Source organism: Fistularia commersonii, chromosome 6 (genome assembly GCF_037954325.1).
Source record: "Fistularia commersonii isolate RoL2024-O1a breed Wild chromosome 6, RoL_Fcom_v1.0, whole genome shotgun sequence".
Taxonomy (NCBI): Eukaryota; Metazoa; Chordata; class Actinopteri; order Syngnathiformes; family Fistulariidae; genus Fistularia; species Fistularia commersonii.
The window spans coordinates 9,310,858-9,327,813 of record NC_141289.1 but is presented as its reverse complement, the minus strand read 5'-3'; the positions used below and the strand labels follow the sequence as shown (position 1 = coordinate 9,327,813).

Genomic DNA, 16,956 nt, shown 5'->3' with positions numbered 1-16,956 from the left:
AAGGCATTGCAACAACTACAGTTCCTCCATAACAGAATTAAAGATGGCTACCAATGGAAATGATAGTTGATATTAACAGAAAAAAGACGTAAATCATTCAATCAGTTGATATTCTTTTGTTTTGGTTGCCAACACCAGCGCCTTTGGTGGAGTGGACACAACAATGGGTGATCAAGCAGCCAGGTTGCAGGGAAATGGTTCTTTCCACTGTATTTTAACTTTGCTTTTTTCCTCAAAAGGAAAGTGAAAGAATAGAGATCTACTATCAGAAAAAAACCTCCAGTTATTCTGATTATTTTCTTCTTGTAGCCCTTTCTTGTTTGAAAGGAAGTTGGTCATCCTAACAAACAGTCCCAAACATCAAATCGTATATTTGACTCTGTCATGATTAAAACATTCGAGCAGTCGTGCTTTTATCGGTTTCGGATTTTGGATTTCATATGATTTGCGATGCATTCAAAATTAGTTCGTTCATTATTTGATGCATCCCTTGACAGGTAGATTGGCCCATTGACAGCAGTTAATAGCAATATAATTAAAAAATTATGATTAATTAATAATGAAAAAAAACCAATATGAAACACATTTGCAGATGTTATATATACGTCCCAAATGTGTTTCCTGAAATGGGAACAGGATAATGAATCGTAGATTAAACACCCTTCGCAGGACTCCAGATTAGTCATATTTTTAAATGTAAAAATATTTCACCTAAACATGTTCAGATCTAAATCTGTCATGTCCTTTGGTGTTGAAAGCTTTGCTCGGAGCTCTGCCACCACGTTTGGACTCACTTCAAAAGGCGTTTCCAAAGCGGCTCAACTGCTCACAAGACATACGGACACGTCACACTAATCCGAGGATGTGTGTGTGTGTGTGTGTGTGTGCGCGTCTGTGTGTGTGTGTGTGTATGCGTGCGACAGAGGGATTGAGGTTGAATTACATCACGTGGACTGATATGTCTGTGTCTTTACCTTTAAAACCAATTATAGAATATTGGGTGGAATATAATAGAATAAACTATAACATTAGCCAAATATATGCTTTAATATATGTTTAATACATATTTGAAATGGGCTTTAAGTGAATGAAACTTTTTTTATTTTCAATTTCATATACTAGGTGACCCTCTCCATTAATAAAGATTCCCTCCCTTTTGCTTTTTAAATGTCAAAACGTCGAGCCGCTACACAACAGTTGTTTTGGCAGGTGTGAACCACAACCTTGTTACAATTTATAATCTGCTTACTTTGTGCTCCTCCAAATTAGGTCATCTCTTGTCAGATAGCCTACACTCTAATAAAGCTTCAGGATTGTTTGGTACCAAATGACAAACACCCAAGGGAGGTGTTTGTTGGGAAATGTAACTGAACAACGAGACGTACAGAAGCAATGCTTTTGGACAAACAATATGTATTCAGCTGGCGTAAACACTGGAAGAGCGGAGAGACCTGCGCAGGCTTACGCGAGGCCGTAATTGAATTTACCTGGAACAAATGTGTGGCTCGCCGATAAAGTTTGCCGTTGGTGACCTGCATATCGATCATGTGGTTCTGGTAAATCCTCCCTTTCAAGACGTGTGCTCCGGTGCTCTCTGCATTCAGCACTAGCTTAGTGGACAGCTCCTACTACCGAGACACAAGCCATAATTGATTTTTCCGTCCCCCGCCTTCCCACGGGAAAGTATAAAAAAAGAAAAGAATCAAAACATAACTTGTCACCTCAGTGATAGCTAGGGCCACAGAGCAGAGTGCATTAAAACATCGTCCAATGCTCAAGTGGTCACTTCTCCCTTCAACCTGAGCAGTTAGTTATTCCCCTATTGCTCTGCAAAATGCACCGCCAGAGGAAAACAGCTAAAATGAAAAAAAGCGGTAATTTATCACCCTCCAGCAAGGGACCATATTGTTTTTGTGTGTGTGTGAGAGAGAGAGAGAGAGAAAGAGAGAGCGAGAGAGAGAAGGATATAGAAAAAAAAGACAATAAGAATCCTACACCATCTGCAGAGGGATCCCTGAAGCAGGTGGAGGCCAAGTGAATTTTACTGTGGATTTACACAGGCTTTCCATCTCATCCTGCAACACACAGATAGAAGGATGGATGGACTGATATATGGATAGATAGATGGACGGATAGGTAATTTGTATAGGTGCAGCAAGCTCTCCACTGGGCTGAAGATGAACGGCATGGATGTTAGACATCTTCTCTATCACCTGACAAGCCGTTTCCACCATGTCACTGACATCATCTGGGGGAGACGGAGGACGGGAGGGCAGAGCTGTCAGGATTTGTGTGTTTGAAATCCAAATTAAGAGAGATGATGAAGACAACTTCAAGTCAGTTGTCGTCTAAAAGTTTCCAGATCATTCTATTTTTAAGCCGTTTCTATTTTTGGATAGATCACGTGATACGCTCAAAGAAAACTTTTTGGTGTGTTTTTGCTAAATAAATGAATAAATGCATGATGAAAATGTAAAATAAGCACCCGCAGAATGCCAAATCAGATATTTCTTTTTATAACATTTTCCTCTTGTCATGTTGAGTTAATATGTTTGGGTCTTCTCTCTCTAAAAAAAATGTCTTATTAAATATTTAATGATGATAATAACAATAATAATAATAATAATAACAACAATTATTGGTAAATATTATCATTGTTATTTTTATTATTATTAGTAGTAGTAGTAGTATTATAATTATAATTGAGCACCAACCATCAACGTGCTGTCCATTTGAGAAGGTAATATAAATTACCTGTTGGAAATGTTTTAGACAGATAACTGTTGCAATTTTGTGATTTAAAAATTTTGATGATGATAATAATAATAATAACTATTATTGGTAAATATTATCATTGTTATTATTATAGTAGTAGTAGTAGTAGTAGTATCATTATTATTTAGTACCAACCATTAACATGTTGTCCATTTGAGAAGGTAATATAAAATTAAAAAATTAATATAATTCAATAATAAGAAGAAGAATACCTTTTAGCTAAGAATCCTTACTAAACACTCAAAAACACTGTAAAGCCTTATACAAATAATACAGATTGAAAAGAAACAATGAAAATAAAAATAATGACAAAGTGGTAAAAAAATCTTGTCTCTTCTTTTGTAGGGGCATATTTTAAGTGGAGTGTTAGTAATTTAAATTGGAATCTATTTTGTAACATGAATTTACATATTATAGCTTAAACTTGCTGAGCCACTTGGTTGCTGTTAATGATCTGGTTAGCACTTTTACCTCAACTGGTCAAAGCAGAAGGCTGCCCACATTGAGCTGAGATCTGACCAAGATTTCTACTTTCGAGAATTGATCACACACCCCATTTCATCTCTGCAGATTAAATTGAATGTGCAGACAAAACTCGTTGACGTCGTCTCACCCGATTGTGTGTAAAGAAGAACGACAGTGTCCAGGTCGCTGAGTGAAGGCAGGACCTGAGACAGGAAGTCCTGTTGAGCGATGCAGAAGAGGGGGTCCTGCAGAACAGAAACCCCACATTTACAGATGTTTTAGCTTGAAATATGTTCAGAGAATATTTTCAAGTATCCTTAGTGACCTTTTCCAAATGTGATTGTATGTATAAGGTTAGAATGAACTCTCACATTAGACCAAATTCTGACCTGACAGCGCAAAAGATTAAACCACGTATTACAAACTTGACATGGAGGCTTAACTGTGTTTCATAAAGCAGGTGGGATGTATTTTACACTAATACCGTTCCTGGTTCATGTGAGGGTCACGTGTCACTGCATGGCGCAGAATTCATTTCATCGTAATTGGATTTAAGTAAATCACAGACATTTTAATACTTTGTAGGGCCTTATAGGGGTTTTGTGTCAGGAGGAGCGCCACCAGCCATCGGCACAGAAGAAAATTCTAATAATCGTGATCCCGCCTCCCTGAAATGGGGGCCCGCAAACCATTAGGTAACTTTTCAATTCCAAAGAATTAATTTATATGTCGGGCTCTTTTGAATTCTAAAGATGGCCAGCATCGATTTAAAGGCCCAGCTCATTTACTTGGGGCGTCAGGGGACCCTTGTTGTTGTCCAGCCTTCTGTATCCTCCTCTCATTAAACCTTGGATATCCTCATGAGCTGACACACAATACAACACATGAAAATACTGTATGAGGAATTACAGCTGTGTGTATCCATGGCAGTCCGTCTCTCACCTGCTCCAAATGCCGGGTTGCACACACTGGCATCATTGAGGCCCAGAATAGCTTGGGAACCCCAGCCTAGGTAGCACACTCGCCTCCCACTTCAGTGGGAGACTAGCAAGGGAGGCAATGAGAGATGGAAATTAGGAATTGGGAGATGCTACTAATGCGTACTGATTCCCTTATCAGTTCCCCTGCAAATACAAAAAAAAGGCCTGCAAAGGTTTTCAGCAGCTGTTTGACTTATGAGTCTAAATACAGTGAGAGATTCTACAGGTCAGTGACAAAATACTAGTTTTAGTGACGATACACAAGTTTTACATCAATGTATCATCACTCAAGTCACATTTCCAGCTGACACTTACTAATTCGCGCCCTATTTTCTCCCTCTCTTAATTACAGGTTTAAATCAATGGTAAATCCCATCGATTTCATGGGATGCTGTCCGAAAAAAAACCCAAGTGTGAGCAAAGCTCAAACTATCAATAATTGATTAACAACAGTGATGGATTTTTACCATCTACAAACATGGATCATAAAGACGCCTTATTTTGTGACCTTTGTTTCGGCTCATATGCTTGCTCCCATAAATATCTACCAAGTTATGCAATGTTGACCAACAATGAAAAATAAAAATAATCAACTTCAAAAGCACAAGAAATTATCAACAAATATACAAAAAAGTTACGCAATATATATGTGTATGTGTGTGTGTGTGTGTGTGTGTGTGTGTGTATATTTGCATATATGTATATATATATATATATATGTAAGTGTGTGTGTGTGTCTGTGTTAAAATAGGCAAGAAATTATCTGTGAAATAAGGGGAAAAAATAGAGTTAAAAGAAAAGGAGAAAAAACAGGATTTAATGTGAATTTGTTCTATATATGTATTAAAAAAAAAAGTTATTTTTTTCATCAAAAGCATATATCTAAAGGTCAATGATGTTTTGCAGGATTCCATCATAAAATCAATCTGATTTTCGATCCTATTAATTGAACATTATTATTTTCATTCACTCCAGAATGCACTCGGCATTTTCATCTCCTTCCAGCCTCCTCGACCAGACCAGAGATCCTTTCACTTTGGCCATATGAAACCTCCAAAGTTCTCTCATATTCTCTCAGATGCTGCTGGAGGCCTTTGCTGAAAGGAATGACACACTGAATTCAAAACGTTAGCACTAAATGTTAAACCGTAAGTGCATTTGGGGGATTAGCTGGAAAACCCTATAGTGTCCAACACAAGACCACCACTTCATAATAGCACTACAATACCTCTAGAGGTCAGCAACACACAATCCATTAGCAGCAGACACAAAGCATGGCAGCTGATGGAGTTTGCTCCATCTCTGAGGGAATGCTGCTCATCTCGCTGGTGCTCCCAGCTTGTTCGTGAAGGAAAAGAAACAGTTGAAGAAAAATGGTGACAAGGTTAAAATGAATGTTTCCAGTCTCATATTCAGCAATCCAGAAGTGAAGCCTTTGGTTTACATTGAAATGTGTGTAGTGTGCGTGTGCGTGTGTATGTGTGGGGGGGGGTTTCCTTTTGTTGAAGCAGTGAACAGGTGCTGAGCACTCAGATTGGGATGCTGTGTGTGCAAGAGGGAGCACTCCACCTTATCAAATGAAGCAGCATACGTGCCGGCGCATGTGCCCTCCTCTCTCCGCCTCACAGAATCCTGCATGTGTCCAAGAATGTGAGGGAATGCGGATTCATGTGAATGGAGAGGACTGACATTCCCTAACGCACGCATCAGCTGTAATGTGAAAAGCTTGTAAAAGAGAAGACTTCGTCGAAGCGTTTGGGATCAGCCAGTAGCCCATTGACACACGGAGGCACTTAAGAGCTTGTGTATTTTTGCACCTTTGGGTGCAGAAGTGTATGGTGAAGGTCACGGGATATTAGGTCAAGGTCGCGGTTGTAATTCAGTCTCCATTTTTCAGATGACCGAATCCTGCCAACATGCAATAATTAGAAAAAACATCCAAGGCTTCATTTACAGAAAGTGGAATATGTGCCTTTACGTTATGAAATAAAGCAAAGCTACATATACACTCAGTCTTCCGTAATTCTATTGCTTGTTTGTAAAATTATGTATGAGGTATAACTGTAATTGTGGAAACACTAACCTCATTCATCACATGTAGACTTTCATGTCACCAAATTAACTTCATATTTTGCTTTGATTAGCTTAAGATGCTTAAAAATCACAAATTTCATTTCTAAACCAGGGCTGTATTTCCCTATGGATTGACGAATGAATGACTTGCATGAATAACTCCTGATACCACTGCAGTGCACAGTGAGTATACCCCCTGAATTGACACTGCTTATATTGGAAGAAAAGGCAAAAATGTTCAATTTTTTAACTTGGAATGTCTTGCACTATATATGATTTAGTTGAAAATTCAGCATTTGATACACTCAATTGAGCAGAAACTCAGGTAGAGGTCTTCAGAGTAAATCCCACCGCCAATAACCATCTCTATCAAACCACAAAAATAGTTTGTGTACATTCATATATTTCGTATACTCGATATTTCATATATTCATTTTACTGTCTGTGAAAGGTTTTGGTCGTTTTGTATGTGCTGTTTGATTGATTGCTTGATTTATTACAGGTCGATCGCACAATCAGCAAACGCCACTTGATGCAAAACAATAAGAAATCAAAAAACAACCAAAAGTGCAATAAATACTACCTGGTGATTCAGCCAAACAGCAGGGTCTCATATCGCCAGTTTGACGGACAGTTCATATTGTGAGTTCTCAGTCGTCACATCTCCCTCTCTTCTTGACAGCGATACTCCTCTTATCCAGGAGGCTTTTGTGTTCTAATAGTTTATGGGGAGGTGGGCGTTTGTCCAAGGTGAGAGGGTTTGTTATGTTTACAAGTATTTTGCAGTACTATAGCCGACGTTCGCGTTGTTATGCGAGTGTTGCTTGGGGACTCACCTGAGTTGGAATCTGAATAGGTGATCATAAGGTCGATGTGTAGGTGGCATAAAACAAAAGAAGTCTGTTAGTTCTCTTGGGCTAAGGCTTGGCTAAGTTTAGGTGGGTGTTAGGAGATTGTTAACATAGCAACCCCATTAGACCTTGTTGCTGCAAAATGACTAACTCATTAACATAACAAACCTTCTGACCAAGGGCCAACGCCTATAACCACCCCCAACGGGCTTATACCAAAAACCATACAGTCTGTCAGAGCTAAAGAAGCCTCCGGGATAAACGGAGGGACGTCTTCAAGGGGAGAAAAAAAGTCCAGCTGCCATCAGGAGATTGGACAATGGTTAGTTCATGGTCATTGGTGCAAACGTATTCATGGTCAGAAGCATTAGTGGGTACCTTCAGAGCCGGGTGGCGCATCGGGAAATATAGGCATATGGTGTGGCCTTCAGGGTGCGCCACAAAGCTGGGGAAAAAAATTAACTTAAATTATATTAAAACTAGTTATTACTATTAACTCTTAAAATGGCAAAGCTCCTATTGATGCAAATGTAAACCAATGCCCAATCAATATTCTAGCAAATGAAGGGCGAATTAATTGTTACTATACCACTTGTTATTTATTCATTCAAAGTTTTTTTGTGGTTTATAAAGTTTATATTCTAATTCAGATTTCTTTTGCATTCATTTGTATTTCATTATTAAAATATATTCAATATATTATTACTATATTTATTATATAAATTGGATGGCATGTCATCTTGTTGATTAAAAACAATGTTAAAAACCGGGCCATTTGATGTCTTTTGCCAGCATATGTAAATCACTGATGAAGGGGGCCAAAAATTCTCTGCAAAACGCTACTGTCATGAGCTGTTTTGAAGAGTGAAATCTCGCAGTAGTTTTAATTTGCTGGAGCACTTCGGATGTTAGGGAGCCTTGAACCCACGTGCGCTGTGCAGACTAAAGGTATCACCAAGGTATCTCCACTCCCTGGTTTTACTGTTATCCAAATATCGATAAAACACAACTATCTGCAGTTTTATGGATGAAACACAAAGATCAATCCAGAAGGTGACCGTGTTTACCTCCAGCTGAGGACAGACAGGCAAGGTGCCTGAGATTTTTGAGATGCAACTATAAACAATGGCGTATAGTTGGGTCTCAAAAAGTGGAAATTTGACATTTGAGCAAGACACAAGGATTCGCATCCCCACTGACAGGTTAGCGATGAAGGCCATTTGATGGTCGGAGCGCTCTTCCATCCTTTTAACCACACTCTGAAAAGTGAAAGTGAAGCTGGCCATGAGGTTTGTCCTGATACACAACAACAACATTTTTATGATAAACACACTCTATTCCCAGCCATCCATGGTTCTGCATTCCATGGACCCACCTGGCCTGGTGCGCGGGATTGAATCAGATCAGCAAAGGGATGTAAACCTTACGTTGCTGCAGACAGAAGTCCAGTTGAGCAGCTACGAACAGAGCCTTACACAGTTGTCAACATCTGCAAAGCAGCAATAAATATGTTTGCATGCATGCGATTAACATGCGGGGTGTTGACTCGGGGAGGATTTACCAATAATCCGCAAGAAATCCCAACAAACAGAACTTGCTGCCTCCCGTCACAGATCTGCGGAGATCAAAAAGTTAAGACGCCCTCCACGCCATCCCTTTTACACTCACACTTTACCCCTTATTCCTCCCCCTCTGCAGACTGAGGACACCCAGCGCATCATCATCTTCAGGAGCCGCCTCAGAGGGAAAACAAGTATTTTGAAGTTACGGGGACAAAAGTGAAATAGTAATTGGAATTATATATTCATTCATTCATTATATATACTGCTTATCCAATGTTTGAGAGGTTTGTGGGTGGGAGGCTGAAACCTATCCCGGTTCTGTATATATTGTAGGACCATATATATTTATATATGTATATATATATATGTGTGTGTGTGTGTGTGTGTATATATGTATATGTATATATACATATATATTTATATACACACACACATATACACATATACATATACATTTATACACACACACACACATATATATATACATATACATATACACACACACACATATATATATATATATATATATATATATATGTAGCCTTCATTTACTTGTAACCACTGTAAAATGCTTCGTTATTTTGAGGTTGTTATTTTTGTTTTGATTCCTTGCTGCTTGGTGGTAATTTACTGTCAAAAATGGGTATATTTTCCGCTGCATTTGAGACCAGTCAAATATATTAACTGCATATTCACAAAGCAAAAAGGATTATGTTTTTTATTTTATGTAATTTCCAAATTACCAAATTTTATTTGCCTCAATGAGTTGTCACCAGCCCCTGATTCCAACATCCCACCGCCAAATCTCACACTACCACTTTGGGAATTCTACTTGAGAAAAATAAAAACCAGCAAAAGCATATGTCATGTTATATAATGTCATCAATTACAGCTACAGTTATACAAAGAATTAAACCCAGTGTAATGGTGTGTGTGAGAAAACAGTACACCTGTCTCCTCCTGCATGTGTATGAATACACTTTGGTTTTGGTTCAGCCTCAGCGCTCTGTTGAAGCCTGACTAACAACACATACGTGCATCCGTGAGGATTTGATCGGATGATTTTCTGAAATTGCAGCTGGTTATGATTTTCGTCCTCCAACATATGCTTTCATCAAAGTAAGTAAAGCTCAACTTCTATTGCGATTATTAGGTATTTTTCTGAAAACCTGCTAAAAGACGATTCGTGGTAGCATGAAAAGTGTGTACGCCGCGCAGTGAAGCAGACCGCTCATATAGACGCCCTGTGCAGGAAATGTCAGAGCCAAGTGCACTTCCTCAAGACCAGCGTCCTTCTGCAGATGTTCTATCAGATTTCTGTTGCTGGCTTACCGCGTGGAGCCGGATAGCATGACATCTGTGGCAGAGCGAAGGGTGCTGAACAGGATCCTGTCAATCATGGTCAATCTAGCCCAGCCACTGCAGGCTGTCATCTCCAGGCAGAGGAGCAGCTTCAGTTGACAGACTGCTGTCACTGAAGCTGTTCCTCTGACAGACTGAGGAGATCGTTACTCCCCATGCAGCTCTTTAACTCCGCATAGGGGAGAAAACGTCAATGCTGATATTCTACACTGTTCTGTTTTGTTGCGATTGGTGAACTACACAATGTACACCTTACACCATATGCTATGTATAACATAAATACACAATGTAGGCCATGCAATGCAACCTACACTTTACAATACACAGTGTAGGCCAGGCCTGGCCAACCCGCGGCTCATGAGCCGCGTGTGGCTCGTACGTTAAAGTCGATTTTTCTGTTTCTGTGTTTTTTTTTTCGCTGTACGCAGAGAATACTTGAGCAGTGCGCAGGTTTGAGGGGACATTGTGCAAGTACTGTCAAAAAAAGTTAAAAAACACACACCAGGCCTGCTGTTGGCCATGCACTGTACACTATACAACTCACTGTCTACTACACACTGTATACCACGCACACTATATACAGTGTACACTATGCACCATAAAATACACACTAAACTGTTTTTTACACTAGAAACTGTAGACCATACACTACACACTTTAAACCATGCATCTCAAAATACACACTATTAACCGTGCACCGTATACTACACACTGTACAACATACACCTTACACTACACACTGTGCTCAATGCACCTTTAAATATCTGATTGGGTGGCTGTTTAACTGTGTTGTATTCTACTAGTATTTATTGCATGCCTCTTTATTTAAGTTATTTACTGGCTGTTTGTGTATTCCCCTGCAACTGTAAATTTCCTCCGCTGATGAATTAACTGGCTACCTACCTACCATAAGCATTGGCGGGGCATGATATTTTCCACAATCAGGAATGCCAGACGTCCAGACGTCCCACATCCACTCAGTACAACGAGGCTGTCCTCCACGTCCTGATCGCAGAACGTGTTTCATTTCCATGCTGTGCTTTGCATCAGACAGACAGGACAAGGCACCTTGAGAAGGAGCTCCACTCCGGTAGCAACCTCCATCATAGCGCTCACCACTCTGCGACTCGAAAGCCTCTGAAATAACAGCGAGACAATACTTCTGTTAAACATTCAAAGATTCTTCTGCAAACTTCAAGGCAAGATCCCATTTACTTATGCGAGTGGACCATCGAAAGAATATTAACCTCTCGTTTTGTCGCTATTTCTTTTCAGCTCATGATGACTGCATTATTTTTTTAACATTCATAAGTGGACTTTTGCAAAGCTTAAATATCTGGGCTGCAATATAAGTTGTAGTTGGGCTGGAAACCCATTTTCACCCATGTTCATAATCTGGTAGGAACTTCCCTCCTCTTCCTTAAATATCTGGGTATCGCAGAATTTTAACATCCTGACAATGTGATTGGCTGAGGAACAATCAATATCATGTGTCACCAGGTTTGACTTCTGACACAAGAAGCGATGGCTCATAATCTGAGGACTGAAAACGTATATTTAGGATAAAAATCAATAATTTGCAAAAGAAGATAAAAAAATCAAAGAAAATACAAGGTACAGTATCAAAAGATTGAAAAATTTGTTTTAGCTCATTTTTTGGTTGTCCAGCTGCTACCTTATATTTTGATCAACCCTCCAGGCTCTCATCATATCATAGTTGAGGAAGGCGTGCCTGACCCAAACGCAAGGACACTCAGGAGGTAGGGCATCTAAAGGGGTTTATTTGGCGAGGAAGGTGAATGGGGAGCTGTGCTGGGACCGAGTTGTCTCCTGGGAGATGTCAATCGCTCACCTGGTCAATCGGGCTTCCTGGTGACGGAGGCTGCACCCAGACAGAGGCCTTGCCCAAGATCCTAACATCACCCCCCAATCCCCTCAACAGCTGCCAGAGGAACAAGACGAAAGGGAAGAGCGGTAATCCGATATGAGGGAGGGGTTGGCAGATGTGAGACATCCGAGGGTGGCCTCAAGTTCTTGATTCATACATTCTGTCTGACCATTGGACTGGGGTCGATAACCCGAGGTGAGGGAAACCCTGGCGTTGAGTGCAAGGCAAAACTGCCTTCACACCTGGGAGGTGAACTGAGATCCACAGATAAAATTTCTTGGGGGATGCCGTGGAGGCGGAAAACATGCTTGACAAGCAGTTGGGCTGTTCGAAGGGCTGAGAGGAGCTTCCTGAGGAGAACGAGGTGACACACCTTGGTGAACCGGTCCATGATGGTGAGGCCACTGAAGGAGTCGATGGCGATGTTTGACCAGGGTCTCTTCAGAATGGTCGGAGGTTGAAGGCAACCTGCGCAATGTCAATTGGAGGACTTGTTGCACGCACAACCAGGACACACGAGACTGTAGTCCTTAACGTTCTTATGGATGGACGGCCACCAGAAGCGTCAGCTTATTAGGGCAATGGTTCTGCTGATACCTGGATGGGCAGAAAACTTGGAAGAGTGGGCCCGGTGGATAAAACAAGAGCAGACTGAGGTGGGGACGTATGTTTTGCCACGGGGTCGGGTTCCATCTGAAGCGCCTGGTTAATGACCTCCTCAATGTCACAGGAAAGAGCTCCAACAGTGCAGTTAGGTGGCAGGATGGGACCTGGGGTCTTGTTGGTGTTGTCTGCAGAGAACTGGCCGGAAAGGGAATCTTGCAATGTGTTCTGGGAACCTTGGCGATGAGAGCAAGAGGTTGAATCAGGAAATGACACCACTGGGTTGAGTTGAGACGTTTGGCTGACTGGATGTAAGACGGGTTCTTATGATCAGTCCGGACTAGGACGGGGTGTTCAGTGCCCTCCAACCAATGCCAACATTCCTCCAAAGCAAGTTTGATCACTCCGAGTTCCCAACCCCCCACATCATAATTCCTCTCAGCAGGGGGTAATCTACTGGAGAAAAAGGCACAAGGATGAAGTTTCCCATCAGACTCCGTGTGTTGGGATAGGACTGCACCGACCCCCGTTTCAGAGTCATCAACCTCAAGAGCAAACTGTTCATGGGGGTCGGGCTGGATGACGACAGGTGCTTGAGAAAACCTCCTCTTCAGCTCCAGGAAGGATGAGTTGGCCTCAGGGGACCAAGAAAAGGTGGTCTTGGTGGACGTGAGAGCAGTCAGTGGGGAAGCAGCAATTTCTTGTGAAACAGCGGTAGACATTTGTGAATCCTAGGGACCTCTGAAGCTGTTTGCGGGTCAGGCCACTATATGTGAAGCTGTTCACCCTCAAGGATATGACTGAGAAAGAGACATCCGAGAGACTCAACCGGAGGAGTTTGCATACCATGCAATGTAGCTCGCCATATGCTGGAACGGGGAAATCACTGTTTGCACCGCAGACAACAGTGAACGCATGGTGATGCTGTCTATCATATTAGTACATACTAGTATAGTCATGAAGAATCGCCATAATACTTGTATCGTGACAATTTAACTGCCGGGCAATGCTGATGTAGTGCAGCAGAAGCACAACTGCAAACATCTTGATGCATGAAAACAGCTTTTTTCTGTATGTTTGTATAAAATAGGCAAATTCCACTTCTGGGCAAGGTTTGTGAGATGTTTAAGTCATCGACTTGGATGAGGATGCATTTTGAGCCAGATTGAAAGCGCAGAAGAAAGGCTTCATTTTTATGTAGGAGGCGTCCTGTTGTCAAGCTGTTAAAGCGTTAACATGTCACGAATAAAGGATGGCATCAGACACATGTCTCGATTTTTCAATTTGATCTTTAACAGCCTCACAATTTCAAAACAATCTATTATTTATAGAGGTTGTAAAAAAAAAAAAAAAAACAACTCTTCTTTTTCTCAGTCATGTTGGCAACAAATGAAGTTAGGCTTTATTCAGTCGAGCACTGCTGTCCAGCATCAGAGCCCTGTGAAAGTGAAAGCTTCCTTCGCATTATCTCCAAAGTTCAGCATGAAAAGAATGAAAACACTATTATCCTTAATCAAAGCCTCCCGACTCTTGGTAAGACTTTCCATTTCAACCCCTCTCATCTCCCATTTGTACGCCGCACAGCTCAGGTCTGATCCCGCCAACGTGTGTCGGTCGGTCCTGTGAAATGCAGTCTGGTTGCATTTAATAAATGGAACAAGCAAGTCTCCATCTGCGGCGACAAAGTTCAAAAAAGGACCTTTGAGACGGCAGGTGGGGGAAAAGAAACAAGTGTTTCACTGCCACACGCCAAAACACATATCAAGACGTGAACTGAAGACAAAAGTCACCACTGGGGAACGCGTCATGGTTGCAAGAGAGAAGTAATCTATGGTCCTTAGAAAGCAATTTGACAACTCTAGAAACAGTGGACAATAACCCATTGATGGTAAAATAGTTCCTGAGATTTTCACTACAGTGATCCCTCGCTATAACGCGGAATACTTTTCACGGTTTCGGTACTTCCCAGATTTGCATCGTGGATTGTGTTCTGCATTCTGATTGGCTAAAAAGTCATCCCTGCTTCTTCTCTACCTGGGCGTCAATAACGTTGCAGTTTAATATGTACGCGTACGTAAAACAGCTTGCCAAATTTACATTACGTACGTGCAAATTCTCTTGCAATTTTCTCTAAAACCCATACTGTTGACAAAACGCTCTGGACCGACAAAAGCACCTGTGGCAGGGCCCTAAAGGCAGCGGATGATGCTATCTATCGCAGATAAAGTTAAACTTCTGGACATGCTAAGGGTCCTTCTTTTGGAACGTGACCCCCCGCGAAAAACAAGAGTATACTGTACACTCAACAGATCCTCAGCAGCAGCAGAATATTAGCACCCCGACAGATTGTACGCTCTATGACATGACTCCCGGTGGACTCAGTGTTTCCACGGTGTGACCAACCTCCACACTCCCACTCGCGTCTCACAGAGGTGCCAGCTAATAGTCGACCGTGACACAGCGCCAGAGCCTCCGTCGCTCTTCGGCTCTTCGTGTCCCAAACTTCCTGAGGCTCTGAAAGCTCCCGGCTTTCTCTACAATTAATTGTTGATTTAATAAAGTATTTTCAGGGAAATCAGGCCATCTTGTTCACCGTAACTGGCAGCTAGGACTTCAGCAAAGTGTGGAGCTTTAACTAGAACACTAGAACATTATTGTTGGCGGACACAGCAATGAATGCCACGATGACACATACAGCCATTCCCCCTCTCATTCACCGACTGGACCATTTAGGGTATCTGATGAACCTCCTGCATGTTTTTCGGACTGTGGGAAGAAATCGGAGAACCTGGAGAAAACCCACACAGACATGGGGAGAACATGGAGACCCCACACAGAGAGCCCCCACCCCTACCACATGGGAATCCATTCAGGGACCTTCTTGCTGTGTGGCGGATGCACTAACCACTGCACCACCTGTGAGCAAAACACCAATTTCAAGTGGAGTTGTTGCATCGAGGGGCACATTTAAGGATCATGTCACTAAAATAGGTGGCCCAGAAGGAAAATGACTGCTTACACGGAGCTGAAGCCAGGTAATAGTCATATCCTGCCCCATCTCCCCATGCCTATTTACCGCTTCCTTCACGGCCAAAGGATCCAACCTTGGGCAGAAAACGTATTCGATCACATTCTTCACCAATAAATCCAACTCTCGAGAGAGTATTTTTCCGAAAACCGTCAAATCAAGGACAGAGTGAAACTCCCAGTTATCCCGATGAAGATGAGCGATCGTCCCCGTCCCCCCGCCCCCTCCAGTTGTAGAAACAGATGGTGAGGAGGCAGAGACACGCAGCACATCACGTCTACCATCTTTTCTGTTTATCGTTCCACGAGTCTCTTTTGGACTTCTGCTCATCACTTTGATTTTGCAGAAACCAAACAAGGCTGCTCACATTTCAGTTGCCCAATGCCATTTTACCCAGATCCAACTTGTCGTTCTTGCCGGATGATGCAGCACAAGACACATCAACCAACCAATGACAATAGATACATACAAAAACAGTGTAAATTAGTAAGTCTGTGTCAACCATCGGTCACCTGCTTTCTCAGAAGCTCCTCATAAAAGATACATGTCCTGCGACCTTAGCTGACCCCTCTGTTCCTGGTGTTCTCTGCCGGCCTGCTTCAGAATGTATCCTGAAAGGCTTTTATTAGTTCATGAGGCTGTAATTGGGCTTCACACCACATTTATCAAATGTATCCTCTGAACTTTCTGTGACCTCCAGAGCTTTGATCGTGCTTTCTTTTATAATATAATCCTGTTAGTTTGATTAAAAAAAAGTTGGAAAAAAAAAATACGGCGAGGCAACGCCTCAAAACATAAGCAGTTTTGTTACGGCCGAAACGAAAGCTGCATTTGCAGTGAAGGAACTTTGTGTAGTTCTAACAACCGTTACCGGGACTAGGCTGTTTCAGAGGAACCAGGTACACAAACACCACTCTAATGTTTAACAATTATTTCCTTATTCAGATCAACTATAATTCTTAACCACTTCTTAACACCACTATCACAAGCACTTTTAGCTTTTCTAGGAATGATGGGGCCTAACTTACAGAAAAAAAGCTAAAGTATTATAACAAGAGAACATAACGATGAATGATGTCAACAACGCGGTGCATCACGCACAACTGCCTGCTACGCTACGCCACAACGCAGGTAGCCCTTGAGTCTGTTTCTTTCTGTGTTTGTGCACCAAGGTCTTGTTCACAGCTCAATTTAAAATTTGATCGAACCTCTTCGTAGGTCGATTTGTTTGTGATTAGGGGAGTTCGTAAGCCGAGGGTCTACTGGATAGAGTTGGCGAACGGTAGGGCCTCACACAGCGAGAATTGCAGGAAAAGATAAAAACACTTCAGCCCATCTCATAGTCCTGGGTTATTACTCTCGCCATGCA

At 41.7% G+C, this 16,956-nt stretch overlaps 1 protein-coding gene across 1 annotated transcript; it reads right to left on the bottom strand.

The window, feature by feature from the left end:
* Window positions 1-795: 795 nt before the first annotated feature.
* Window positions 796-12,347, bottom strand: gckr (glucokinase (hexokinase 4) regulator). The gene is given in 18 exon segments (XM_086148526.1): window positions 796-822; window positions 1,488-1,628; window positions 1,998-2,248; window positions 3,389-3,485; window positions 4,029-4,105; window positions 4,183-4,271; window positions 8,212-8,217; window positions 8,321-8,440; window positions 8,520-8,614; window positions 8,706-8,761; window positions 8,836-8,881; window positions 9,655-9,726; window positions 11,008-11,073; window positions 11,137-11,188; window positions 11,441-11,578; window positions 11,580-11,611; window positions 11,921-12,010; window positions 12,330-12,347. Coding segments are annotated over 18 exon segments (1,473 nt in total).
* Between the last annotated feature and the right edge of the window lie 4,609 nt (window positions 12,348-16,956).